Below are 26,835 nucleotides of genomic sequence, written 5' to 3'. Positions count from 1 at the left end.
CTCCGCCGGTGTGTCTCTTTGCGTGCCCCATGCGGTGGAAGTGCCGGGGCGCCCTCACTCCCTGTCCGGCGCTGGCTGAAGCTGATCGGGTCTTTGTTTCGTAATGGCCGGCCATATTTGCAATCTCATCTGATACTGAAGCGGGGCGGAGACGACCAGCGAGAACGGCTACTATGCTGTGTTAACTACTGCGGAGATTTGCCTGGCTTTGCTCATTTTCGCGCTTGGGGACTGTTGTGTTTGAAGTGCAACATTGTGTCTCCGCTCCGATCTGCGACAGGCACTGACTGATCGCTTATCCTTTCCAGCATTGCGGTGGACGCCATATTGTTGGCTGTCTCCCCGACTCCTGTGATTCCTCCAGGTTGCTGCCGGTGAGATGTCTGACCGCCCAGATTGCTATGGTACCGTGCATGGTGTAGGCATGGTTTGTGCTACTCCTGTACCCTCAGCCAGGCCATGTTATTCGGAACCCGGATTGGGCCACCGGCTATGCGGCACTTACGATGGAGACCTGCCTCTGGACCCACAGCGCCTTCGAGGATCCCGTGTGCGGGGACCGGCTGCCCCTCTTCCTTCTGCCGCACCACTGGGGATTGGAGACATCCTATGCGCCTTGGGTACTTTGAGATCTGATCTACGAGATGCTGCTCGAGACTTAGGGGACCGGCTGGACTCTATTTTCCCCTACATGCCCCCGGTGGGCAGAGTTGTCTTTCGAATGCAGGACAATGCGCCACATCCGATTCCCGACTGCAGTGGAGTGCCTGCCCGGGCGATCTCGGGGGCATTGCGGGTGCGTCCACCCGCTGATACTTCCGTGTGGATTGAGAAGTTGGCGGAGTGGTTTGAGGAAGGTGGGTTTGTGAAATGGCCGAAGAATCGTCCTTGGAAGCTATGCCTGGCTATTCCCTTGTGTTCTACTGGCAACGCTTACGACTTTCTCCTGACTCGGATGCTACCGCTTTGGCCGGCGGACTTTGGTGGTCCGTTACAGTGCATTGCCCCCCCTTCTATCATCGTCGCATGCATGGCATTGAGATGGACAGACTTTGTTGGACAGTATCCTTCTTTGCTGGGGCTGCTCCGTTTAATTGTGCTGTTCAAGATGGCGACCGTGCGGCTGGACTACGTCGATACCCCCGTTCGAAGGGGCCAGGGTTGAGGCCGCTCCCTTATCATTGACTGCGGTAGCTTATACTGCTGGGGCTGCGGGAGATAGACGGTGGAGTTGAATATTGTTGCTTTGGGTCGGGATCCGGGGATGGGCGGCCGAGGATTTCCATGCTGACTGTTTTGAGCTTACGTATATGGCCCTCCTCCGCACTTTTGTGATAACCTTTCTTCCTTTTTCCCTTTTTCTTTATCTGTATTTCGGGTACTCTTTTAGGGCGACAGACACACTGCTAGGGGGGGGGGTAGGCCGTAGCCTCTGCATGCGTGTAGGGTGGGGGTAGGGGGATGGGGTTCTTTATTTTTGTCCGTTTCAGTTTCTATGGGCCTTCCTTTTTTCTTATTTTTGGCTTTCCTTCCCTTTTCTGTTTCTTTGGGGCTGACTGTCCATGGGTCTTGTACCTTTTTTTCTTTTTCCGGGATTTGAATGCGCCTCTTGTTCCAGTTCCTGGGGGTGGGCTCGCGGGGATCAGACTTGGAAATGTTGATTTCTGTATCGTTGCTTATCATTCCGTTTTGTCATTACGGTTGCTTCACTGGTATAGTTGCTATGGACTTGCCTCTTTATGTTCCTATCTGTGATACGTCCCCCCTGTCTCTTTTGTGTTCCTTTTGTATGGTGTACAGTCCTTGTTGCTGCAGCCCCCTCCTTTCTTCTAAAATTTAAAACGAAAACCTCTTATCCTACGTCGCGCGCCCCGTACTCCTGTATAGTGCACTTTGAAATTTCCTGTTTGAAGGTTGGTCTAATGTTGGCGATTCTCCTGATTCTAATGATGTCTTTGCGGCCGGCCTTGATGGTTGTGGGCCTGCGCATGTATCTCCTTCTATTCCTCAATAAAGGTTTTAAAAAAATAAAAAAATAAAAAATTCCTAAAATTACCAGAGCTAGGATGGGTGGCCGTTCATTTAGATATCTGGCTGCTAAATGCTGGAACGAGCTCCCACTAGAGATCCGTATGGAACCCTCTGAAATTAGGTTTCGGGGAAAACTTAAAATGTTTCTTTTTCCACGTACTTAATCCCTTTCCATAATCTTCCCATGAGTAGGCGTACCCGTGCTCCTCCCTCTAAGCATCTTTTCAGTATTCAGCGCGGGGACACTCTGTTCTCTGAGTAACCAGGCGCTTTACAAATGGCTTTAAATTAAAATAAACTATGGCCGCCTCACAGGCGTGACATGAGCCACATCTATGATTGCCGTCAATAATGGGTAAACCCGTCAACGACCTCTGGGTTTAATGGTCTGGCTTTTTACTATTCTGCGTGTGAACCAACAGATCCCTATGGTTCTTATTCCTGCGATAAGCCACTAGGGGGAGTGGTAACGGAGATATATTTTCATCTGTGTTTAGTATTCTCCAATTTTTGTTGATCACATTTTTAATTTTGAAGTTAAGGGTCGAGTGATTGATTACGCAGGTGATACGGTCTTAAGGAGCACGTGTGGAGCCTTGTAGTAGTGCCTCTCTATTATCGTATTTGGCTCTCTTATATGCTTGACGTACCAAACGATGGGGGTAGCCTCTACTCAGTAGTCTTTCCTTCAGCGTATCTCCATGTTCATGGAACGATGTGATATCAGTACAGTTACGCCGAATGCGTAGAAATTCCCCAAAGGGGATTGAATCTCTTTGACAGTTCGGGTGATAACTTTCGAACTGGAGAATAGTATTCTTAGCTATTGGCTTTCTGTATAGACTTACTTTAAGTTGACCACTCGTGCCATCGATAGTAATGTCCAAAAATTCGACCCTAGACTGACTAAAATTAGCTGTGAATTTTAGATTAGTGTTGCTAGCATTACGCCAAAGAATAAATTCCTGTAAGGTATCGACAGGACCTCTCCTAATAAAAAAGATATTGTCATCAAAGCGTCTCCAAAGAGACACATTTTCAAAAAACGGAGCTGCTTCATTATAGATGTTTTGTAGCTCCCATTCTCCCATAAATGTATTTGCCACACTAGGGGCACAAGAAGCGCCCATCGATGGCCCTTTTATCTATTTATAGAGTGAGCCATTAAATTCAAAGAAGTTATTTAAAAGGACAACTTCAAGACACTGTAAGATGAAATTGTCTGGACGATTGTCCTGGAATCACTCCAAGAGAGCTGACACCGCAAGTAACGCCTGACACTGAGGGATATTGGTGTATAACGCCTCAATGTCAAGCGTCACCAGGGTGTCAGTCTCTGGGTGAAAAGGTAGCCCCTTTATTTTATTAATGATGCCCCCGTATCGCGTATATAGGATGCATATCTTTGTGTCAGCAGACATAGAAAGGAGTCTACATATTTTGAAAGAGGTTCCGTACTTGAGCCAATTGTCGATATAATAGGTCGCATCGGAGGATTGGTCTCAGATTTATGGGTTTTAGGTAAGCCATATAGCGCTGAGGTGATTGGACACAATTTATTTAAGAATTCATATTCTTTGTCACAAATGTAGCCCTCCACTAAAGCTGCTTGGGTCATTTCCTGGATCTGTATGTTAAGTCTAGTTAGTTCTCTTGGGTGTGCTGGCCTATAATGTTCAGTGACAGAGAGCATATCTAACATTCTCTGATCGTATTGATTCTTTTTGAAAATAGCAATCCCCCTACCCTTATCACAGGGTTTAATAACCAAATTGGAATCATTCTTGATTTTTTCCAATGACCTGTGTTCAGATTCGGTTAAATTAAACTGAGGCTTATAGGGGTGTTTGGTAATGCGAGCAATATCTTGCAGTACATTATGTTCAAAAATACGGACTTTTGGCCCTACCATGTCCAAGCTGGGTGTGAAGGAAGATGGAGGTTTGCAATTGGACAGATTATTCTCCTCTTCTAAGGGTGGTCTGTCTGTGAAAAACGTATTCAGTCTGACTTTCCTAAAAAACGCGAACAAATCTTCATGTAATTTGAATTAATTCAACTGGGTGCAGGGCACACATGACAGTCCTCTACTCAACATTAAGGTATCTTCAGGTTCAAGCTGAAATGCGTTAGTCTAACGCCTAATGCGTGATACTTGGCAGGACTGCGTCCTGCTAACATCGCGCAGAGTTATTTTGGATGAGGCCTCTCTGTTACTAACTGACTTGTACGGTATTGAACTCCTAAAAAGTTATATGAGGTAGGGTAGTCTAGCTAAAGACTAAGACTAATAAGGGTATGTTCGTGCTACATAAGTAGGGACATGTGCATATTTGCAGGCCCAGGAGTCTTTTTAGTTTGCAATGGAAGTTTGACATGCCTGTTTGAATTAAAACATCCGTTAATAAATCTAACAGTGGTACCCAGAAATTATGTGTAGCTCTCCAATAAAATATACTCACTTCATCGAATGTCTGTTGTGGGAGAAACAGTGCACAAGAGACCGCTATATATTTATTGTCGGTTATGAGTGTTTCACCCTGGCTTTGAATTTTCTTTTCATTGTGATGTTTGTTATTATCCGTACCAAAATGCAAAAACATAAAAAACAGACCAAGGTGAGACACAGTGAATAAGTAGAAAACCCTCCTCCCACCCCCCAATACCTGGGCACTAAGGTAGTGCCCTTTCATTTCTGAAGCTGTGAAGGTGTTTTAAGATCTTCTTAGAGATTCTCAATGCTCAAATGGATGGAATTTCTGATATTTATATGTTTACCTTGTCTGCATTGTTTGATTTTGCTCGCGAGATAGTGTCACTCATAGTCGTTGAAATGTCACTCATAATTACACCGAAATTATGAAAATGTCACACATAGCAATCTGAAGCCTTGGCAGCTATCTGATTATTGCTTGGGCTTTGCTGTATTCCTGGACAGGCACCTCATGCTCAAACTCTAAAAAACTCACTTCTGAGTCGTTGGCGCACTCACACTTCAAGAGCGAGGGAGCTATCAGAAGATGGGGAAGGCAGGAGACACGCACAAACTGTAATTCCATTATTCTGAGATGACAGCACGTGGGCTGTTTGTGTAGGAGGAATTTAGCAGCGTAGTCTTGTAGGGTGCGATATAAATGTGTTCAAACGAGTTTTTCTTCGGATAGCAATGCGATTGCGTCTTATGAAGGCGAAAGACGAAAATGAAGTCATTTCAGAAATAGGTGAGAGAGATGTGATGTAGAAATGAGGTATGTGAGTTGACCTCGGTTTAAAGAGGGGATGTATTTGGCAGGGATGCCTCTAAAATGTGTTTTCTTTATTTTGCAGACGTTCCAGCTGCGCAAGATTGGCTGCTCTGTGAGATGGGTGACCCCTGCTTTCCTCCCTCCCTCGCCCATCAGTCACATCTCTGGACCGCACCATGAGCCTGCCGCCTGCAGGTGGCGGTGCTGCCGAGCCCCGCCTGCATCCCGAGGGCAGCAGCAGCAGAAAACAACGAGCCTCGTCACCGGCGAAGACCAGCCTCGGCAGCGGCAGCAGAGAGGGCCCTTCCCGTAGGCAAGCGACGGCAAGCAGCAGACCCCTGACCATCCCTCGGGGCGGAGGCAAGCAGCAGCAGCAGGCGCTCTCCTCGTCCTCCCGGCTCAGCCGCGCTCTCCCAGGCCAGGCGCAGCAGGGAGCAAGTCCGAGGCCGCCCCACACGCAGGGAGCTGTCCAGGGCCGCGGTGGTTCTGAAGCTCAGGGCGGCACCGGGGCAGAGCTGGAGGGGCAGCCTGCACACCCCGACCCGGTGGCGGCCTCCCCTTCTCGGGCGGACCCCCGCCGCCCAGACCCGCGGGGACAGTCTCAAGAGGGACCGGTGGAGGAGGCGAAGGGCGAGGCCGCGGGGAGCGGCGCTTCTCCGAAAGCTTGGAAGCAGCGGGGTAACGCCTGGACGCAGGGAGAGGGGGGCTCGGCGGGGAAAGGGACCCCGCAGCAGCAGCAGGCTGCCGTGGGCGGGGGATACTGGAAGGAGGGATGTCTGCAGTCTGAGCTTATCCAGTTCCACCTGAAGAAGGGGCTGGGGGTCGGAGGCATGCTCCCCAAGGGAGCCGGGCCCGAGCCCCCCGAGGGCGCGGCGGCACCCGCCGGGGCCCCACCGGAAACCCCCAGCCCGAGCCAGCAAGAGCTCCAGCTGCAGGAAGAAGTGGAGAAGCTGCAGGAGGAAAATGAGAATCTCAAGGTAAGCGGAGGCAGGATGAACGGCGGAGGCCGGTAGGGGCACGAAGCGATGGATGAGAGGAGCGCGTTCACCCGATAGCCCTATTCCATTTACATGCGCATATTTTTATTAGAATGTGCACCCCGCTTTTGCCACAACGGTTTTTATTCTGCCATATTTGAGAAAGGTGTTAACCTGGTCTATATAATTCCGGCTGTTGTTCAGTACGGTTCAAAAACAAAAGAGAACACCTATCTTATTTGGGAAAAGAGAAACTCCTGGGAGCTGTAGGGGCTTCAAACGCCGACTGGGCGTGCGACTTGCGAGGCCGCGGCTTTGCGAGCGGCTCTTTTGTCTGTGCATGACTCAGGATTTCATCCCTGGGAAATGATGTCTGCGAAAAGGGGAGGGGAGGCCTGCAATGCGATGCTGCTCACAAAGGTCAGGCGGTGCTGTGGCTAGCGACTGGGAGGACTTGTCCACTGTCGATGATGCAACAAGATGTCCCATCAGTGGGGCCCGTGCTGGTGCAGTAATTCGGTACAGTGGCGCAAGAGGGACATCCCTCAACGTACTGCCTGGTGCCTCTTGCGCTGCGCTTTAGCATTGCTCCTAAATTACAAAATGTCTGACTGATAACTGAGCAAGGGCCTATTTGGCATTGAAAGCTGGTAACAACATGCATTTGCAATGCAATGGGTCTCGCATTTGTGAGAGTCTAAGCTATTGGCATTGTTAATGACAATTCCTTTTATTTATTTGTTTTGATAATTAGCACATAAATAAAGGGCATTGGCATTTGCAATGCCAATAGCTGAAACTCTTGTAAATGCGAGACCTATTTCATTTCAAAGAAGCGGCCACCATTGTTCCGGCCTGCTTGGAAAGTGAAAGCTCACATGGCTCGCTGAATGTTGCAGGAAAGCATGTCGTGCCTGCGGTAGGAGACACATTAAAGAAAACAGTGCTTACAGAGTAAATAAGACATACAGTGTAACAACAGAAGGAAAAGGCCAGTCTTCATGGAAGGTTACAAATGAAGACAAGGCAGTACTAAGAAGGGACTAACAATCCTATTAACGAAACAGAAGCCAACATTTACAAAGGACAGTGACACAGGCCCATGAAAAATATGGGAGGAGAGTGGGCCGAGCTTCAACTCAATACCCGAATACAGCATGCCTCGCAGAGCAGCGCGTGTGCTTCCCAGGCTCGACCTAAAAACGGTGGACAAGTCTAATAAAGGTATCCTTTGAGAGATTGCGTGTATTTTTTGAAATCTGAAGAATGTTATCAGCATCAATTACAGTATGGACAATTGAGAGAGTTATAAACAAGTCCCTCAAATGTTTCTCCACAACTTTCTCTGCAACTGTGTTTAACTTTGTTTTCCCTTGAACTTCAGTGTGAAATTGAAGAGATGAGGACTGAAATGGACGAGATGAGGGACAGCTTTTTCGAGGAAGACGCCTGCCAGCTACAAGAGATGCGCCATGATCTGGAGAGGGCAAACAAGAACTGCCGTATCCTTCAGTACCGCCTCCGGAAGGCGGAGCGCAAGAGGCTGCGCTACGCCCAGACGGGGGAGATCGACGGCGAGCTGCTCAGGAGCATCGAGCAGGACCTCAAGGTAAGAAGGCCCCCACCTGAGCTGACAGGGCTGTAATACATGGATTGTGATAAGTGTAACCAGAATGACGCTACTTGCTTGTAGCTTGTACGAAGATCTGTTACAATTACTGTTGCTTAGTCATGTTCATGAACCTCATTGGATGAAAGTCTGTAGCAACTCCCTAAGATTTCAACCTTCCACTTTCATGTTTCTCATTTATCTCAGCTCTACACGGACTATCCCTTGATATATACTTTCAGACACAAAAATGGAGATGCCTGTAGGACGGTTTAAAAAGAAATAGCAGGGAGAACAGTAGGGAGTAAAGAAGAGTGAAAATAGTGAAATATAAAAGATAAGTAGTTAAGAGAAACAAAAATACAAGAGAAAGGCAGGCATGAATGTTACACAGCAAACAAAGATGAGAATTTATTTGCAAAGGCAACAGGTGTAGCTTTAATGTATTAACACATGCAAACACAGACATGTAAGTATGTACAGACTAGTCATGCTTTGTCACTGTGTAACCTGCTACATGTCACTACTCATCTGGGAAATAAACAGCAGGGCATAGATGTAAAACAAATACGGAGCAAGTGGTGTTCAGAATTGTCTACATAGGTATGAGAGTTCCACAAACACAGCCATCCATATTTAAACGTTACGCTCCCGGTGCCAAGTTAGCAATCTGTCCAGCTGCAAAACAAGATCTTCTGGTTAATAGTGTAACAACGATCACTACAGGAGGTTATGCTCTTAACAGTCAGTATAATTTTAATTTAACACTGGATTCTCTGGTTCGGAGACCTATGACTTACAGGCTTCTCTGTGGGTTGAGGTAAAGCAAGGCCCACAGGTGGACAGTACAGCAAAGTCCGAATTAGTGCCCTTACTGCTCCACGGTAGTGATAATATCAGTGATGACTCGCAGTGCATTGCCCACAAATCATTTCGTCAGAAGTCGTTAAGTCCAAATGTCTTAAGCACTTCTCTATCATCTGTGCCTTGCACCTTGTGCAGAAGGACTGCTGGGTCTATAATGGCAGCTCCACAACATCTGAAATACCGGAATTAGAAACCTAACCATAGGAAGAACAGGGATTCCACTGAATATGTGTGAAAAACCCTCTTTAAAGAAAGAAACATTCTTTTCTAGAGTCCCCTCATCCACCAGGGTTACCCCTAGGTGGTATGCTTCATCATTGGGGCCCTCTCAATCTGCTGCAGATTGAGGCGTGCTGAAACTACGCAGGAGCGCTTTGTTTTTGGAAAATATAGGCCAAATGTAGGTCACCAAATACCGGTCACCGACCAGTATTTGGTGATTGAGATGTAGGGGGCCTATATTTTACAGAATCTGTATATTTCTGTCTCAAGGTGACATTTGCCAAGCGGCTGGAGGTTTAATTGTGCGGATCAAAAATACACTGGCTTTTTGTATTGCAAACATTGCTATAAGCTCTCTGTATGTTTTGGGGCTGTCTCTTGTTGGGGATGAACTTTCATGAAATGTTTTTAATGTTTATAACAGGCCAATGGGGCAAGAAGGATATCTGATTCGCTGCATGTTCTAGCGAATGCCTTGGGTGCCCTCTCATGTACAGATAAGGTAATTGTTGCTGGTGACTTTAGTGTCGCTTTTGAACCATATGCCCTGGGCCCCTTAAGCATACAGAAGAGGAGGATGCTGTTTGGGGTCTCCCTTAATTAGATTTGAGCCCCCTTAAGAGATATGCTCCCACTGCAGATTAATTGATGAGCTTATCTCTTCTCTTTGGCCTCAGGCCTCTAATAGCAGGTCCCCTTTGTACCTTAGAGGTGCTTGTATGTTTTAAGTGTGGGTAACAGAAGAGTCGCATTGACAATATATCTTTGTCATTACTGCTGTGGCCATCTCTCATAGATATAGTGGTTGTAGAGCTCCTTCATACCACCACAATGCTTTCCATCTGTCCCATAGTGATCTGGGTCCCATTGTCCATCAGACGGGTACCCTGAATCCTGGGGCTGCCCTGTCATTATCGAACAATAAAAATGCTCTAAAATGGGAGTCTGTAAGCAGAGATCCCTATCTTGTGGCTCAGATTTATGCAGAGGTGGATGACACACTGATACATTAGTTAATGGGGGCCTCAAATTTAAGACCTGGATTTTATTGTCATTTCCCATGAAGCTCTTTTTACATCTCTCAAAATCACAATTTGTAGAGATGTTAGCAAGGTCTCTAGGGTGAAGTCCAGTTGTGCATGGTTTAATACTAAGTGCAGGAATTTGAGGGGCGTTCTTATGAAGAGTTTAAAATCTGGAGTCAGGTATGATATTGTTAATATAAGGTTGGAGTACAAAGAGGCGCTCTGCCAGGCCAAAATTAACTGGAAGCATGAGATGTAGGAATATTTGGCAGCAGCTGTCAGGGCTTCCAAGATCCCAAGTCTTTCTGCGGAATAGTGGTTCATGGCAAGCGAAGTGCCACTACTAGTGTTGATTATAATTTACAACCACAGACCTGGGTGAATTATTTTTAATAAATCTATGCACTCAAGTCTGACCCTGAGAATACCCACCTTAGCAAAGTTCCTTGTCTACCTTCAGTTGAAGGCCCCTGCTATTCTTCCAGCATGAAGATATCTTGGCAGCCGTTATAGCACTCCTGGCACATAAAGCGCCTGGTCCTGATTCCATCCCAGGGGACCTTTTTAGATCAGAGCCTTTGATTTGGGCCACATACTTCTAGTTTTTATTCCAATCTATTTTAGCAGGTGGCTTGATTCCTACCTCTTGGCAGACTGCAGAGATTGTCCTTATTCACAAAAAAAGGGCCTACAGGGGACCCAGGGAAATATCCGCCCATCAGCCTTATTGATACATCCCAGAAACTCTTCTTTCGCTTGATTCTGGGGCATCTGATTGTCTGGGCTAAGGACAACTCCCTCTTTTCTGAGCTGCTGGTGGGGTTCAGGAATAGAGTCAGCACGGTGGATCAAATCCTCTGTTTCTCTGCCCTATGCTGGAAAACAGTAATGATTGACAAGGGCCAGTTGTATGTGGTCTTTGTCGAACTAAAGATTTTTTTTTACTCCATCCCTGGGGCAAAACTATGTGAAGGTATGGAAAAGATGGGTGTCTCGTGCCTCCCTCAACTCCTGGATCTGGGGATTGTCCCCATAAATTACTTCATTATGTCTGATCCCATATTATATTGGCATAGACTATCTATGGTCCACTGATGAATTAAAATCATATAGAATTGCGATTATGGTGCTTTTAAAATCCATGGGTTGTGAAAAGATTGCCTGGTTTACCAATATTAAGTCAACATGGTATGAGATAGGCCTTCCTTTACTTTGGGATACACCTGCTACAGCCACAAAAGTACCCCGCTCTCTTGTTAAAGAGCGATTAAAAGATTATATGTGGTTGAGGGTACTGAAATCTGTTAAAGCATGTAGCTTAACCAACCATTTTGTAGATATTAGGCTTGGTCCTGTTTATAAAGTGTTTTTAAATATTCTTTCAGCTCCCATCCCCTTGCAGCTTTAAAAAAAATGGCGGTATGGGGTTCTGCCGTTGAATAGTTTCTGTTTCAAGTGGGGTACAAAGTACTATAGTTCCAATGTATGTCCTTCTTATGATCTAGCAGTGGAAACCCTACATCCCTTTGTCTTCTTTTGTCCTGCTCATATCAGACCACGCAGAGCATGGATTAGGCCAGTGTGTTAACTTTTTGGCCTCCGTCATTATAAGTGAGCACTACGCACCCTACGATCAGATACGAGTGGAAGTAATTGTTGTTGTGATGACGGAATATCCTAATGCTGCTTGGTTTATCCGTATGCGCAATATGCAAGCATGCAAGCGTTAACTTTTATTACTGCATTTTCTTCTGCTGTTCATGCTACTTGCTGTTATATTTCTGCAGGGGTTTCACTTTTCTAATTTTATGATACATTTGTAGTGGCTGTGTTATTGTTCTGCTTATCTGGTATTTATTGTTTTAAATCATTGTTTTACCTTTTATCTGCTGGGTTGTGTATTGTGGATCTGTGGATCCGAAATAAACATTTTGATTGATTGGGTTTATACAAGGGACCACACCGACACATATCTCTCTGATATTACACAGGGCTGCCAAACAGCCATATCTGAAAGAAACATGTTAGTATTAGATTCCTTACCTTAGAATATCCCCTGGCGTCAGACTGGATGAGGAAATTTTTGCGTAGCAGTACCCTTGCGCGTCGGTAGGCGTCGTCTGCGGCTCCGCGTCCATCGTCGGGGTCGTGGGCGCCGGAATGACGTCGCCGGAGTACTTAGACGCCGCCCTCGCTTGCTGACGTCAGTTCTTCTTTTTTCCGCGCCAGCAAGCGCCGATTCGGAAAAAGTGGTACCCTTAGTCAATTTTTGACTAAACTTTTTCGATCAATTTTGGTCTACTTTGAAGTCTGTACGACTCCGACGGTGCCGGTAGGGATGCCCGGGTTCAAACCCTGCGCAGACTGCGACCGACTGATGTCGGTTACCGACTCCCCATCGCCGGTGTCTTCTTTGCCTAGGCCTCGACCACGATGACAAGGCCCGTTCCGACTGTCGAGCCCTGACGTCTAAGGCTAGGCGGGAGCGGTCCAACAAGCGGCTCGAGCTCCGGCAGTCTGCCCCGCGCCGTTCGAGGTCCCGGTCCGTGAGGAGGTCGAGGGACCGGTCGCGTGGTCGGAGCCACCATGGCTCCGGGAGTCGTCCACGGTCTTCAGGCTCCTCAGGTAAGCACAAGAAGTCGAAAAGATGTCATCGCTCTTCCGACTCCCCCCGACGCTCGCGCGATGAAGCCGGGGGTACGGGCGACACCGCCCACGCGGCTCCGCCGGAGCCACGGGCGTCGCAGCCTGCTCCATACCTGATAGTCCCTGGGCAGCAAGCGACGCCGGAGGAGATCGAGGCCTTCCTCTCGGCCATGAGGTCGCTCACTCCTCCGTCGGGCTCTGCGGCGCCTTCGGGCTCCGACTGGGAGTCCCAGCAGGTCGGGTGCTTCGGCCCCGACACCGTCGGGTGCTTCGTTCCAGACACTGCCGTGACTTCGGTCCCGGCGCCGCAGGCTCCCGCAGGATCCGGTTCCGGATCCGGGTCACCGCCGGTCGACCTCACGACCTCGCCAGCGCCGGCCCCTAGGGTGTCTCCCCCGGCTCCGCTTTCGGGCGGTGCCGTCACCGATCCCTCCCTCGATTCAGGTCCGGCGCCGGACCGGCGCCGCTCGGTGCCGTATCCGACGCCGATGGGCGATTTCTACTTCTATGACCCGGCCCCATCCTTTGGTCCTAAGTATCAGGAGATGGGTGGTGAGGGGTATTGGGAGGGGTATGAAGACCCTCTGGCACAGGAGTGTCAGTCTTACCAGGACTGGTCAGGGGAGCTAGGGGACGCCAGTGGTCTGGATACCTCGCCAGACACTGGTTTTGTCTCCCCTCCTACCGTGGCTACGGAGGATGGGGCTGCTTATAGTGTGGTGTTGACGCGGGCAGTCAATGCCTTACACCTTGAGCTCCCCGTCATGGCCGTGAGGACTAACCTCCTCACTGAGGTCCTTAAACCGCAGGCAAGCTCGGCCGAGCCTCTGCTGCCGTTTAATGAGGCCTTGTCTGGCGTTCTTCTGGGCACCAGGCCCATGTGACGCTAGTGGGAGGCAGGGTTCGCCATCACCACCTCCACTGGCGCACTGTTACATCGGACAGGTGGGTGCTGCAAATCGTCCAAAGGGGCTACTCCCTCCCCTTCGAGGCGACCCCTCCAGCCATGCCACCGCAGTACCACCGCGTGTCGGGGGATCACTTAACACTTCTCAGGGAGGAAGTTACGGCCCTCTTGGCCAAGGGGGCCATCGAGCGCGTTCCTGGGCCAGAAGTAGGGTGTGGTTGTTACTCCCACTACTTTCTGGTCCCCGAGAAGGGCAAAGGGGTCCTATGCCCTATCTTGGACCTATGGAATGTCAACGGCTTCCTCCGGCAGGAGAAGTTCAAGATGCTGACGCTAGCTCAGGTCCTAGTTGCCCTGGACCCGGGAGACTGGATGGTAGCGTTGGACTTGCAGGACGCTTATTTTCATATCCCCGTCCTGCCGGCCCACCGGCGTTACCTGAGGTTCACGGTAGGCCACGAGCACTTTCAGTTTACCATGCTCCCCTTCGGCCTTACCAGCGCCCCACGGGTGTTCACGAAAGTGATGGCGGTGGTCGCAGCTCATCTGCGCAGGTTAGGGGTTTCAGTCTTCCCCTACCTCGACGACTGGTTGTTGAAGGCGGGCTCGCCCCAGACAGTCGTCAGCCACCTCTAGACTACGGCCGACCTCCTGCACCTGCTGGGGTTCTCCATCAATGTGTCGAAGTCACACCTGTGTGCCTCTCAGAAGCTCCTCTTCATTGGAGCGGTTCTAGACTCAGCGCAGTTTCGGGTTCATCCTCCCGAACAGCGGGTTCAGGATATTCAGGCTATGATTCCGATCTTTCAGCCGTTATCCCGAGTCTCGGTCAGGTTGACGCTGCGGCTTCTGGGGCTGATGGCCTCCTGCATCCTTCTGGTGCATCACGCCAGGTGGCGGATGCGGGCTCTGCAGTAGGACCTGAAGTTTCAGTGGGCCCAGCATCAGGGCAACTTGTCCGACCTCGTCTTGATCTCGGAGGGCACTGCAAAACAGTTGCAGTGGTGGCTCACGGGCCGCGATTGGGTCAGCGGCAGATCCCTCTCCCTACCCCAACCGGAGCACGTAGTTGTGATGGACGCGTCCCTCCAGGGTTGGTGGGCCACATGGGAGAGGCGGAGATCAGAGGACTCTGATCTCCGTCGGAGTCGCAGCTCCACATCAACCTTCTGGAGCTGCGGGCGATCCGACTTGCAATGAAGGCATTCCTCCCCTCTGTCCAGGGGAGTGTAGTGCAGGTGTTCACAGACAACACCACCGCCATGTGGTACTGCAACAAACAGGGCGGGGTGGGGTCGTGGACCCTATGCCAGGAGGCCCTGCGCCTCTGGCAGTTGCTGGACCATCAGGCGTGACCCTGGTGGTTCAACACCTGGCAGGTTCTCTGAACGCCAGGGCGGACGAACTCAGCCGTCGGTGCATGATGGATCACGAATGGCGTCTGAACTCGGACGTGGCGCAAGGCCTCTTTCAGCAGTGGGGAGAGCCTTGGTTAGATCTATTCGCCACCGAAGAGAACGCGCAATGTCATCAGTTCTGCGCATTGGAATTTCCAAGGCATCACTCGCTCGGCGACGCTTTTCGTCGCGAGTGGAGCTGCGGTCTGTTGTACGGCTTTCCGCCAATACCACTTCTGCCCAGAGTGCTGAAGAAGATCAGGCGCGACCAGGCCCAAGTTATCCTTGTGTCTGCGGACTGGGCACGAAGGTACAGGTATCTCGAGCTACTCAGTATGTCTGTCGATCCCCCGATTCGTCTGCCTCTTCAGGAGGACCTTCTGTCGCAGAAGCAGGGGACGGTCCTCCACCCGAACCTGTCCAGTCTCCACCTCCATGCTTGGAGATTGAACGGCGACAGTTGAGGCCATTTGACATGCCTCCTGAAGTTTGTACTGTGATTCTGGCAGCCAGGCGTCCCTCCACAAAGTCGGTATATGCCTGCAGGTGGAATAAATTTGTGGCATGATGCACAGCAAAGGCTGTGGATCCTCTCTCTACACCCCTTTCTGAGGTTCTCCTCTTCCTTCTTTCTCTTGCCCAGCAGGGCTCTGCTCTGGGCACTATCAAGGGCTACCTTTCTGCCTTTTCAGCCTTCTTGAGGCTACCTGATCAGCCATCTTTGTTCAAGTCCCCCATTGTAAATAGGTTTTTGAAGGGCATCACACACATGTTTCCTCCTGTTCAATTCGTGATGCCTCAGTGGGACTTGAACCTTGTACTTACTGTTTTGATGTGCGCTCCCTTTGAGCCACTTCATAACTGTCCTCTCCGCCTTCTTACTCTGAAGACTGCTTTCCTGGTTGCCATCACCTCTGCCAGGAGGGTGAGTGAGCTCCAGGCTCTTTCCTCTAAACCTCCTTTCCTTTCTGTCCATCCGGACAAAGTTGTGTTGCGGACAAGACCTTCTTTCCTGCCCAAGGTAGTCACAGCCTTCCACATCGGGCAGTCCATCACTTTGCCCACCTTCTTTCCGCCTCCGCATCCCTCGAAAGAGGAAGAGAGGCTCCACCGTCTGGACCCAAAACGTGCGCTCTCCTTCTATCTGGATCGCACTCGCCAGTTCCGGGTGGATGACCAACTCTTTGTTGGTTAGGTGGGCGCTAAGAAAGGTTGGGCGGTGCACAAGCGGACCATCTCTCGGTGGGTCGTCTTGTGCATCAAAGTATGCTACTCCTTGGCTAAAAAGGAGCCTCCTGTTGGGCTGAGGGCCCATTCCACTCGGGCCACGGCGGCTACTACTGCCCTGGGCCTCGGAGACCCCTTGCAGGACATATGTCAGGCAGCTACGTGGGCCTCGCTGCACACGTTTGCTAGGCACTAATGCCTGGACAACCAAGTCCGGAGGGATGGCTTCTTTGGCCGTTTCATCCTCCAGGACTTTCTGGTGTGATTATTGGTTCGCAGACCCACCTCCAGGGTTGGTATTGCTGGGGTATCTATTCTAAGGTAAGGAATCTAATACTAACCTGTTTCTTTCAGATGCACAAGTTACTTACCTTCGGTAACGAAATATCTGTAAGAAACAGTAGTTAGTATTATATTCCTCACCGACCCACCCATCCTCCCCGTTCTGCGAACCGATATCTAGGGTTAAGGTCATCCCCTTTCAGGGCCCTAGTTTCATGGTTGGTTTTTATCATGGCTCTGCTTTTCTGGCGCAGAAAAGCTGTGTATAAGAACTGACGTCAGCGAGCGAGGGCGGCGTCTAAGTACTCCGGCGATGTCATTCCGGTGCCCACGATGCCGACGACGGACGCGGAGCCACAGACGACACCTACCGACGCGCAAGGGTACTGCTACGCAAACATTTCCGGATCCAGTCTGACGCCTGGGGATATTCTAAGGTAAGGAATCTAATACTAACTACTGTTTCTTACAGATATATCGTTACCGAAGGTAAGTAACTTGTGCACCACCTCCATACTAAAATATGATGTAATGGGCCCCAACCGTCAGCCTCACACAACCGCTGAGGACAGATGTCCAAATCTCGGTAATTCCCTATACACACTCACATATGTGTGCAGTTCAGGCCCACAGGGAATAAGCATCACAACTCTAAATCATCCACCCTCATGACAATCATGACAACACATGCCTATCTGAGTCTTACCTCTGGTGCTGGCAGACCGCATCAAAAACGCACAACCCCAGCCGGCTCCGCAAGGCAAGTACAAAAGGCTCAGGCTACGTACGTCATTTCAACACAGCCACTAGGCCCTCAACCACCTAGGCGTCATCTTAGCAGTAGGTCAAAACTACATAATATAATGCCAAAATAAGGAAGCAGATGCCATCTTCCAGGGGTACGTAAAAATACAACACAAGTCAGTCTAGTACAACTTAAATCTTTTACACAAAAAAATAAATGTAAAAGTCGCCACATGTATTACCTTTCTATAGTTACCAAGACAAATTCTAAACTCAGCCCAGGCTTACCTTATGACCTTATTCTTCTTTCTGTCTTGAGGTACAGTTTTGTTCAGGACCCACTAATGGCACCTGCTCAGCTGTCTGCAGAAGCAATGCGCCTGCTGCAAATAAGTCCTACAGACTTCACACATACCGTAGGGAAGGCAGTCCTAATAAGTAAAAACTCAAGCCAAAGATAATGGAACAGTACAAAAGGATAAAAGATAAAGGAGACTAACTAAATAACAATGTAGGTTAATATTTTCTCTAATAGACCCTGAATGGCAAAATATGGCATTTTCACATGAAGGACATTGGTACTGCTGCTACCTATCAGCTGTTTTCTTCTTCAGTGAGATCCAAATAAATGCTACAACCTAAACTCTATATCATAGTCTTAACATACTACTACTTTTAAAACAAAAAAATCCATGAACACTGCTTCCAAAACACTTTCTGAAGGAAGACTTTAATTTAGGGAAGTCGAGGTAACAGCAATTCAGGCAAACAGCTGATCAACCATTAACCACTCTCTCTATGTCTGCTACAGTTAGAGGTCCCAAATGAGAAGAAATGTTCAGACTCTTGCATTTTATTTGGCAAGGTACCAGTACAACTCTGCAAAAAATGATCCATCTCTCAGACTGGAGAAGCTAACATGCTGCTTACTATGTCTGGTGGATAGGTGTAAGTGAAAGTACTAATGGAAAGGATGGCAGAGCTTTAAGGGTTTGTGTCCCGAACATGCTGGGAAATACCCTAGGGTATTTCTGGATACTAAATATGTGGGCACTGACCATGCACGTCCAATTAGTACATTTCCAGGGCTATCATTGGGTTGCTTAAATTGCACCTTTTGTCACAGATGTACCCTGCACTGGTTCTCCTCTCTGGCATAATATTCAAAATATGATGGATGCTAATCTGCTACCTTGGTAGAGGGGAGGAATCTGCTCCAATGGCAAGTGAAAATTCACTCTAAAACTATAAAGCTGCCTATGACAGGTAAGAGCTGCTTCTAAGCATAGCACAAGATGATGCACTGAATCAATAGGTCAATAAATGTTACCGTTATAGAGATTGATGTGCAGCTGATAATCAATACTTTGAATATCATCTGGTTGACTCAGCCATGGGCTCCTCCAAAGTTGATTTAGTTAGTGCCTTAACTGTGTTAGCCACATGTAGCATCTGTTATCTACTTTGCTAGAAAACTGCAGGCAGTATATGGTAATGATGGAAAGTGGGTTATTGGTAGGGGAAAAATGTAGGTCTGCCACTGGCAATAAGGCCACTAACACATGATAGGACCCAGCATAGGTCTTAGAAAATTATTCCTATGCTCAACCCTTGGTAACGTGGCTGCGAACAGACAGGCTTAACTTCAAAGACAGGTATGTAAATCATTTAAAAACACAATTTCAGTAAATAATTAAGACACAACACAAAATAAAAATCCAACACCAATTTATATAAATAGGTAATATTTTTATCTTTTAAATGACACCAAAACGAAAATAATCCACTTTAGGGAACCAGAGATATGAATTTTTAAAGATTAGTCACTTTCTAGTGCTTAGAAACCAACAGTGCCCCTTTCAGTCATTTCATTTTCTCTGACAGGGACACACCTTTAGAAATTGTTCTGAAGAATTTTCTCACCCCCTGTGTTGTGCCGCCTTCTTCAGCAAGCGGGGTCCAGTCAGAACTCCTTCCTGAAGTTCTGCTTGCGGGTCCCAAAGTATCCAACACACAGTCTAAGGTTCTGTTAGCTCCAAGAGGGTCCTTGAAAGCGTGAAACTTCAATTCAGCAATCCACTTGAACAAAACCCTGACAAATCCACTGATGGGTCTCCAAGGTGTAGATTTAGTTGGTGATGTTCTAGTTCAGCTTCTTTTAACCTGTAGCTTTCAGGGAGTCCACTCCTTAGTTCTTTTCCAGCAAGATAATCCACGGGGCTGTAGTTTCAGATGGTGCAGTCTTCATAGGTCAGGCCTTAGAGTTCCTTGCACAGCAACATCTTTTCAGCAGGGCACTTCTTGCTTCAGTAAGTTTCAAGCAGCAGATCTGGAGGGTTCTGCCCCTCTCAGATACTTATTCAAAATTCTCTGGGTCAAGCACCAGGTCACGTCTGACCAATGAAAGCGTGGTAACTCCTCCTAATTATGACCACATCCTGTAGAGTGTGGCATTATTTTGTCCCAGCGTGCACCATTCCTCCAAATCCATAATGGCTGATTTTCCAGCAAGGAGGTAAGAGCTGGCTAAACACACCCCCTAGGATGGCTTATTTCCATGGCCTCACCCCCTACCATCTGCGCATACCTTCCTTAAGCCTAGCCCTGACTCTGGGTCAAGAGTGTAAGAGTGAAACTGAAACCCAGGCCTCCCCTCTGCCTTTCAAGAGCATGGTTTATGACTCCACCCCCTGGCCTGGCATTCCTATAGACCAGCACATTGCCCTTCCAGCAGAGTTGTTAACCCTAGGGGTTCCTTATCACCTCGTCAAAGCAGCCTGGCTAATCCACTTAACTCTAACCAGTCAGGGCCGACAACTGGAAGCCTGAATTTGGACTTACAAACAAGAAAGTCTTATAACTTCTAGTGTGTACACTTTAGGAGAAATTCAACAATATATTATTGTTGGATTTACTACTACCATTCTGGTAAGTCTTTGAATTGTCCAGCTAGTCCTCTCAAATCAATATTTATTAATCAATAACTTCCTACCGTGTTAACCTATGGGCCATGTGTTTGCAATGGGGAAAATGACTTGGGCCAGTTTTCTAGCACCAGGGCTTAAAACATATTTTATAAGTATTTCCCTAATTTCTACAGGACCCCCACCCCCTGTGCAACTAAGGGAGACTTTCGGGGTTCTGAATCTGCAGAAATATTGCAGATCCTCCTTACCCAGTGCTCCCAGCATCAAAGTTGAATTTGAGCAGCACTTTAATACAATATGGGGAGTGAAATGTAAAATTTCACTTTACCCAGGCATATAAAAACTCATTGTATAAGGGTGTACCTTATAGATAACTGACCCCCCACCCTTGGGATACCTAGGGGAGACCCTGGGGGTCCCTTATATGCAAAACATTGTAGGTTTTCCATTATTTAAGTGCCCCTACCACCAAAGTCGAGTTTGGGCACAATTTACTTTTTAAAAGCAGTCCTGGCAGCCAGGGCTGTTTTTATACTGACCCCAGGCTTCAGCATTGCACACATGAAAGTGCAGAAAATCTGCTGGCCTCTAAGCTGCCATGCCCCAGGATACTGGGGACTTCTAGGTAGTTTCAATCCCCTGCCCTATTATATACTAGGGGCTTATGGGGTAGGTCATGCCAATTACAGGGGTACCCCACCATACCATAGTGTACTCTAGTGTATGTTGGATGTCTTAACTGTATTCTAATGTGTTCTTTTCAGCTTGGCACTGGCCCTGGGTAAACAGAGCCCTTGGTCAGTCAGAGTCATTTACCACCAGTTCCAGTCAGCAAAAAGTTGGGGGGTGCCCAGGGCACAGGATGACTTTGCAACAGGGAACAATGGGATTTAGGAGAGAACTGTTATTTTTACATTAACGCCAAGATGCCATAATCTGATGTTGTCCATTAGGAGTCTCTTGGTCAGATTTAATCATACTGGTACCTGAAAAGATGCAACAGCTTAGCCAGCCCTTTTCCAAGGCCAAGGGATATTTTCCGAGACTGAAAAATTAAAGTTTTTCTTTTTGATATGATTATCAGCCATCACTTGAAATACAGAACCATAGGTACTGAAGTAACGGGGAACATCCTTTTCAACGAAACCCTAATAACGCGGTACCATTACAACCCAGGTTTTAGAACAAGAGTCGTTACAACGACTTTCGCTGGACGGCGCTCAAGGATAGGGAATAGTTTAATTTACTATCCAACACCTTCCCTGCTATCCACGGGGACTGGAGTTGGAATAGTAAATTAAACTATTCACTATCCAGCGCCCCCCAACCCCAGTCGTTGTAACGACTTGCGTTGAAAAACCTGCGTTCTAACGGTACGCGTGGTAATACCACGCGTTGTACCGTCATACATCCGAAGTAACAGAAGAGGTTCTTGTTTAAAGTACCTAAAGTCCAACTATGTGATTACCTACAAGCATTGCTACATTTTACAGCTTGCATCTTTTGTATTATGTCTGTCACCATTTAAGATCTGTATCTTAAGTCTCTGGGAAAAGCTCAACAAAATCCTCACCATTTACAAAGCTTCTTATCGTCTTGTGTAAATGATGGGCACTTTTTCTTATGACTGGTGTTGTGAGAGCCTCATATACGACTGCACTGAAAATTGATAATGAAGTTACTCCCTGTGCATTCTTGACTTGACACATAGAGCTTCATTACGATCCTGGTCGAATCGGTGTCGGACCGACATTGTAGCAGAATTGGGACCGACTGACAAGTAGTTGGAGGTCCCACCTGCCAAATTTTGATGTACTCGCTATGTAGGTAGTCAGAATCATAACTGTTTCCATTGTGGCTTGTGCTTTGGCCCGAAATGGGCTACAGCACAAGCCACAATGGAAAAACTGATGTTTTCAAACATCCATACCTGTGTGCTAGGCACCATTTGGTGCATGGCACACAGTGCATGGATGTTTGAGTGGGACCATAGGTGCCCCTCTGGGCCCATAGCGGAGGCCCTCGGGGGACGGGGGCCCTGCTTCGTGCCCCCAAATTCTCATTCTGGCTGACTTTTCATGGAAGTGGGACCGCCATGAAAAGGCAATTGGAATGGGCCATCGTAAACCATATGGCCATTATTTTTGGGTATTATGTTCCGACCATTGGTCTGACGGACTCCTGGAGCCCGTTGGAAGTGTCGGTCCGCCCCCCGGTTGCCTCCGACGCTCTGCATTATAATGCGGTGGTCGGACTATTGCACCAGATGTCAGATGAACTGTCACGGACAGGCTGTCGGTGGCGGTCCGTCTGGCATCCTAATTGGGTGGATATTTTTGACAATATCTTGTAATTTCATTCTAAGCAGAAAATACCTATTTACTTCTACTTTAAAAACAAAACCTCATGATCATTTTTGTACTTAAGGATGATTTGAATCAACTTTATCTGGCTTATCCGAATCAGATGCTGCAATTTTGGCCACCTCTGTTTTCTGAGGCCAACCAAAATGTGTGAGGGTAGAGCTGTAATGTTAACCTGTTGAGGCCCACTTTGTACCTTACAAAAGTGTTAATTAAGAAGGAGCAAGATAGTTGACATCTGCCCTGGTACACTGTTTAGAATTGCAAACAAGGTGAAATGTGTCAAATCTGTTAGCTGTCCTGCCCACCATGGGTGTTTAGACAAAATATCACAGAAAAACAGTGTGGCCAAAATATTCTGTCAAGATTATTGAGGACAAACAAAATAGTGAAGGTAAGGTTTTTTAGGTAAGCAAAGGTTTACCGTATATAACTCCATTATGTAGATGTGGAGTTAAGAATAGTAAATCTCTACTTACCTATTATACTTACCTTCTCGATATTTTGGTCCTCAATATTTTTGACACGATATTCTGTCCACACTGTATTTCTGTTATCAATATTCTGTCAGTGATCGCCACCATGCCATCACGCTCTTCAGGATAATTAAATGTTAGGCTTCTGATAGTAGTAGTGAACAGGGTACCAGGGCAATTGTCTCCTCCTCGTCCTTCTTCACACCCTAAAAAATGAAGGTGAAGGAGGAGCAGGCTAACTCAAACTGCCTCATTGCCCTGTTCACAGGTGATTATCCTTATTTGCTCCTCCATGCCCTATTCTTTATGTGGGATAAATAGATGCCAGCCAGATGACAGCAGAGATGAACAGGACACCAGGGCAGCTGTTTAATGACCTGGAACTAAAAGGAAAATCCCACAGAATGCTCTTTTGGGATGACTGCTTGATTGTATGACAAAACATCTATAACTAAAATATCATGATACAAAAATATCACCAAACATCATCAAAACATCGACCACAAGTGTGCAAACATATGAACTACCAAACTATTATGTTCCAAAATATCAACATTATAGTGGCAAGAATATGTGTGTAGTCATATTTGACATTATTATAATTTAAAATAAAAATAAATAATTTTTTATATTACTAAATTAAAACTACATAGCAAGAAAGTAACATAAACACATTACATTTAAAAATAAATACAGATAACTCAGTAAAATTGTTCAATTAAAAATAAATACACTTAAACTATACATTATAACAAATGGATAATATAAATAAACATAATTGTTTTTTTAAGTGAGTCACTTAACTCGCATCTTTATTTACCTATCCATTATCACGTTTCTAAGTTTCATTGTTACATGTTCACATCACATAGTTCCATGACCACCCAACTAATCAAATAGAAACTTAAAGATAAAACAAAGCATATGCCATATTGCATTCACCATCATAAGTGATAAATGCTCTTTTTTATTATTGGCCTGGCAGGCCCAGGTTTCACAGATGTAATAATAATGTATTTTCCCATGTGGGGTATAGTTTGGTGGTCCATATATCCCACCATTTGCCTAACATGCCTTCTCTATTTTACATGTTTTATTACAATCTACCTATGTTGAGTTCATCATCCTTTCAGACTGCAATGATCCACTGCTGAACTAGTAGTACTGCTTTGTGGTTATGTCAACCTACAGCGGTCCCTTTCTGCTTTTCCTCTTCACCACCATTATTTATTAATTCCACCCTGTTATGTTGATTGGTCCATCTACTAGTTTCTTTTACATTTTTCTTTATGCTTCACTTTCTGGATCTGCCCATTTAATCTAACTAAGCAGAATGTGAAGATTTCCATATCATAGCAGTTCCTTCCTGACCATCAGTAGCACTAGTTCTATAAACCTAGTCTCTTATTTCTCCTTTTTAGGTCTCTGTCAGAGCCCCTGAATACAGGTTTCAGGTTTTCATTATCTAGATTTCCCAGTGATCTCTCTTACCAAATCTGTAACTTTTGCCCAGTGCGTGCTCAAAGTTAGGGAGTTCCAAAACATGTGTATTAAGTCCTCTGTTACACCAAAGTAATCTCAGACATTTGCTACCAACTCTAGGTACATTTTATGTTGTTGATGTGGATTAAGTAAGCTCTATGAAGTAAGTTATATTTAATTAATCAAACCTTGCATTTCTGTAGGTTTTTGAGGGAAACTTAAGTATTAACGGCCATTTCCTGACAGTGAATTTTCTTTTCATTACCATTTCCCATTTCTCTCTTTATGTGCTGAGACTGGCTTTAGTCTTTTCTGCATCAGCAAATAACATATAGTGATAGCTTTCCAGTCTTTTCCATGTTTCCAGATTGTATGCAGTGTTTTATGCATTTCTGGTTCAGTATCCCCACCTTTCTAGATTTTTATTATTGGTTGAGTCATGGTACCTTAGGTCAGCTTCTGACTTATGGGTAGATCATAAACACCATTCTGCTTATCAGATATCAGTAACATATGTTCAGCAACTCTGGCAAAAGCCACATTGGGGTTTTTGAGGACATATGCGACTGGTGGTTTTGTTTGGAGTAAACATTTCTTCCAACAATGCCTGGTCACCATCAAGAGTCTGGGCCGGCTGTGTTTCACGACTCCCATCACTCAACCCTTCTGAGACAAGAGTCCCTCCTAGCAGGGCCCTCCATGTATTTCGATTCTCCAGCTTCAGGATTAGCAATCAATCAAGCAGACCACTGAAGCTGTGTGGCCATGTAGGAATTCTCTTCATATGGGGTTTTGGGGTGTCCCTCTAATATATCCATCTGCAATTTCTACAGCCCTATAGAACACCTCCCCCGCCACCCATGCCTGTTCTACCAGTAGAGTGTTTAACGTTTTAAATATGTATTCAGATATTACAAGTAGTAGATCTGCAAGATATAAAGTAGTCAGGGTGATATGGTCACCATTTATTATGCTACCCTCCCCATAACTAATAGATGCAATTTATTCCAAAATTGTATAGATGCTCTTGTTGGTCTTATGATCTTACCTAATCTTCTCTCATTAGTGTCATCATCATCATGGAACACTTGAATATCTAAGTATCTCTAAGTTCCATTGGCCTTATGCACTGGTAGTACTAGTAACAGATCCTCCCAGTGGCGTAACAATAGCCCCATAGAGACTACAATTCCTCTCAATAGCTTATAATTTAGTGATACAGTTGTCTAATGTTAGGTGAAGTATTTCTGTCAGCCTCAATTCCTGATTGATCTGAATGAATAGATTCTTGGATAATACCATATATTCTCTTTGCCAACATTTTGGCCAATATATATTAATACATATTTAACATTGGTAACAGCCAGTAGGAACCCCATTCCTGGGGTTCCTTACTAGGGTTTGGGAGGACCCCTATAAAGCCTCTTTGGTTGACTGTAGCAGTGCTCCTCTGTGTCTGGGTGCCAAGCACAACTCCAGCAGATGTTGTGATAATATACCTTGAAATGGGTTATAAAAGTCCACTGGCAGCCCATTGTTACCAGGTATTTTCTCCCTGGACAGTTCTTCTATTGCCACTTTCATTACCTCTAGATTTAGATGCCTAACCAGTCAGGCTTTTACATCTTCACTGAATTTCTTCAAATGGGCTTTGTGAATGTGGTCTGTATTCCTCTAATACAGTGATTGTTAAAATGCTCTATCTGAGTATGTATGATCACACTATCTACATTTCAGATTGCCTTTATCTAGATGCATGAATTGTCACTTATTACCAACCAGGCTAATATATGGCCAACCTTGTTCCGTTCAAGGACTTTCTGGTTATGTATTCCCTATAGGTAGGCTTACCAGGCATTTTCAGTCGTTCCCTATACTCTTTGCTCGAATGTGTTAGTTGTGAGCAATTGCCAATTGAGGCTATTGCAGCAATTTCTAATTCCTTAATCGTTCCTTTAAGTTTGGTAACATCCGACTCAACTGTTTTCTAACCCCATATAACACCCCTGCCAGAGCCTTCATAAGTTGACTTTGAAAGCCTCCTATGTTCTCGGTTAATTATACTGTACCACATTCTCTGCAAAAACTGTGTAATTGAGCTTTTTAGTGGTTCTCTCTATGGAGTTTCAAACGTGTTACTGGATGAAGGTTCAATGTTAATATTCTTGAATTATGTTTCCACTAGGGTAAAGTAAGCTGAAGTGGGTTCTGGTCAGACAGTTATTTACTGAAGTGTTCTGCGTCATTAATAATTTCTCATCAGTGAGATACTAAGCATGTGGTGTATTCTAGTATGTAGTGTAGTTACAAAAGTAATATGGGTGGTTTATAACTCCAGGATTCACCCATCTCCTTGTGTAAAAAGTCCCCAGTTCCTCAGACTTACTTGCAAACCTATTGCGCCAATA

The 26,835-nt window shown here is 46.4% G+C and overlaps 1 protein-coding gene across 2 annotated transcripts in view; it reads left to right on the top strand.

Annotated features, from left to right (window-relative positions):
- Positions 1-5,452: 5,452 nt before the first annotated feature.
- The window catches only part of MTCL3 (MTCL family member 3), a 275,713-nt gene continuing 254,330 nt past the window's right edge, over positions 5,453-26,835 (top strand). The window contains exons 1-2 of one of the 2 annotated variants that reach the window (XM_078648897.1): positions 5,453-6,253; positions 7,638-7,862. In XM_078648897.1, the coding sequence (XP_078505023.1) occupies positions 5,453-6,253; positions 7,638-7,862 (1,026 nt within the window). The remainder of the gene's footprint in view (positions 6,254-7,637; positions 7,863-26,835) is intronic. The other variant, XM_078648898.1, reaches the window with a different exon arrangement.

The sequence above is a fragment of the Lissotriton helveticus genome, chromosome 6 (genome assembly GCF_964261635.1).
Source record: "Lissotriton helveticus chromosome 6, aLisHel1.1, whole genome shotgun sequence".
In the NCBI taxonomy this organism is placed as follows: domain Eukaryota; kingdom Metazoa; phylum Chordata; class Amphibia; order Caudata; family Salamandridae; genus Lissotriton; species Lissotriton helveticus.
The sequence above is the reverse complement of the archived record's forward strand: the minus strand, read 5'-3'. Positions and strand labels throughout refer to the sequence as shown.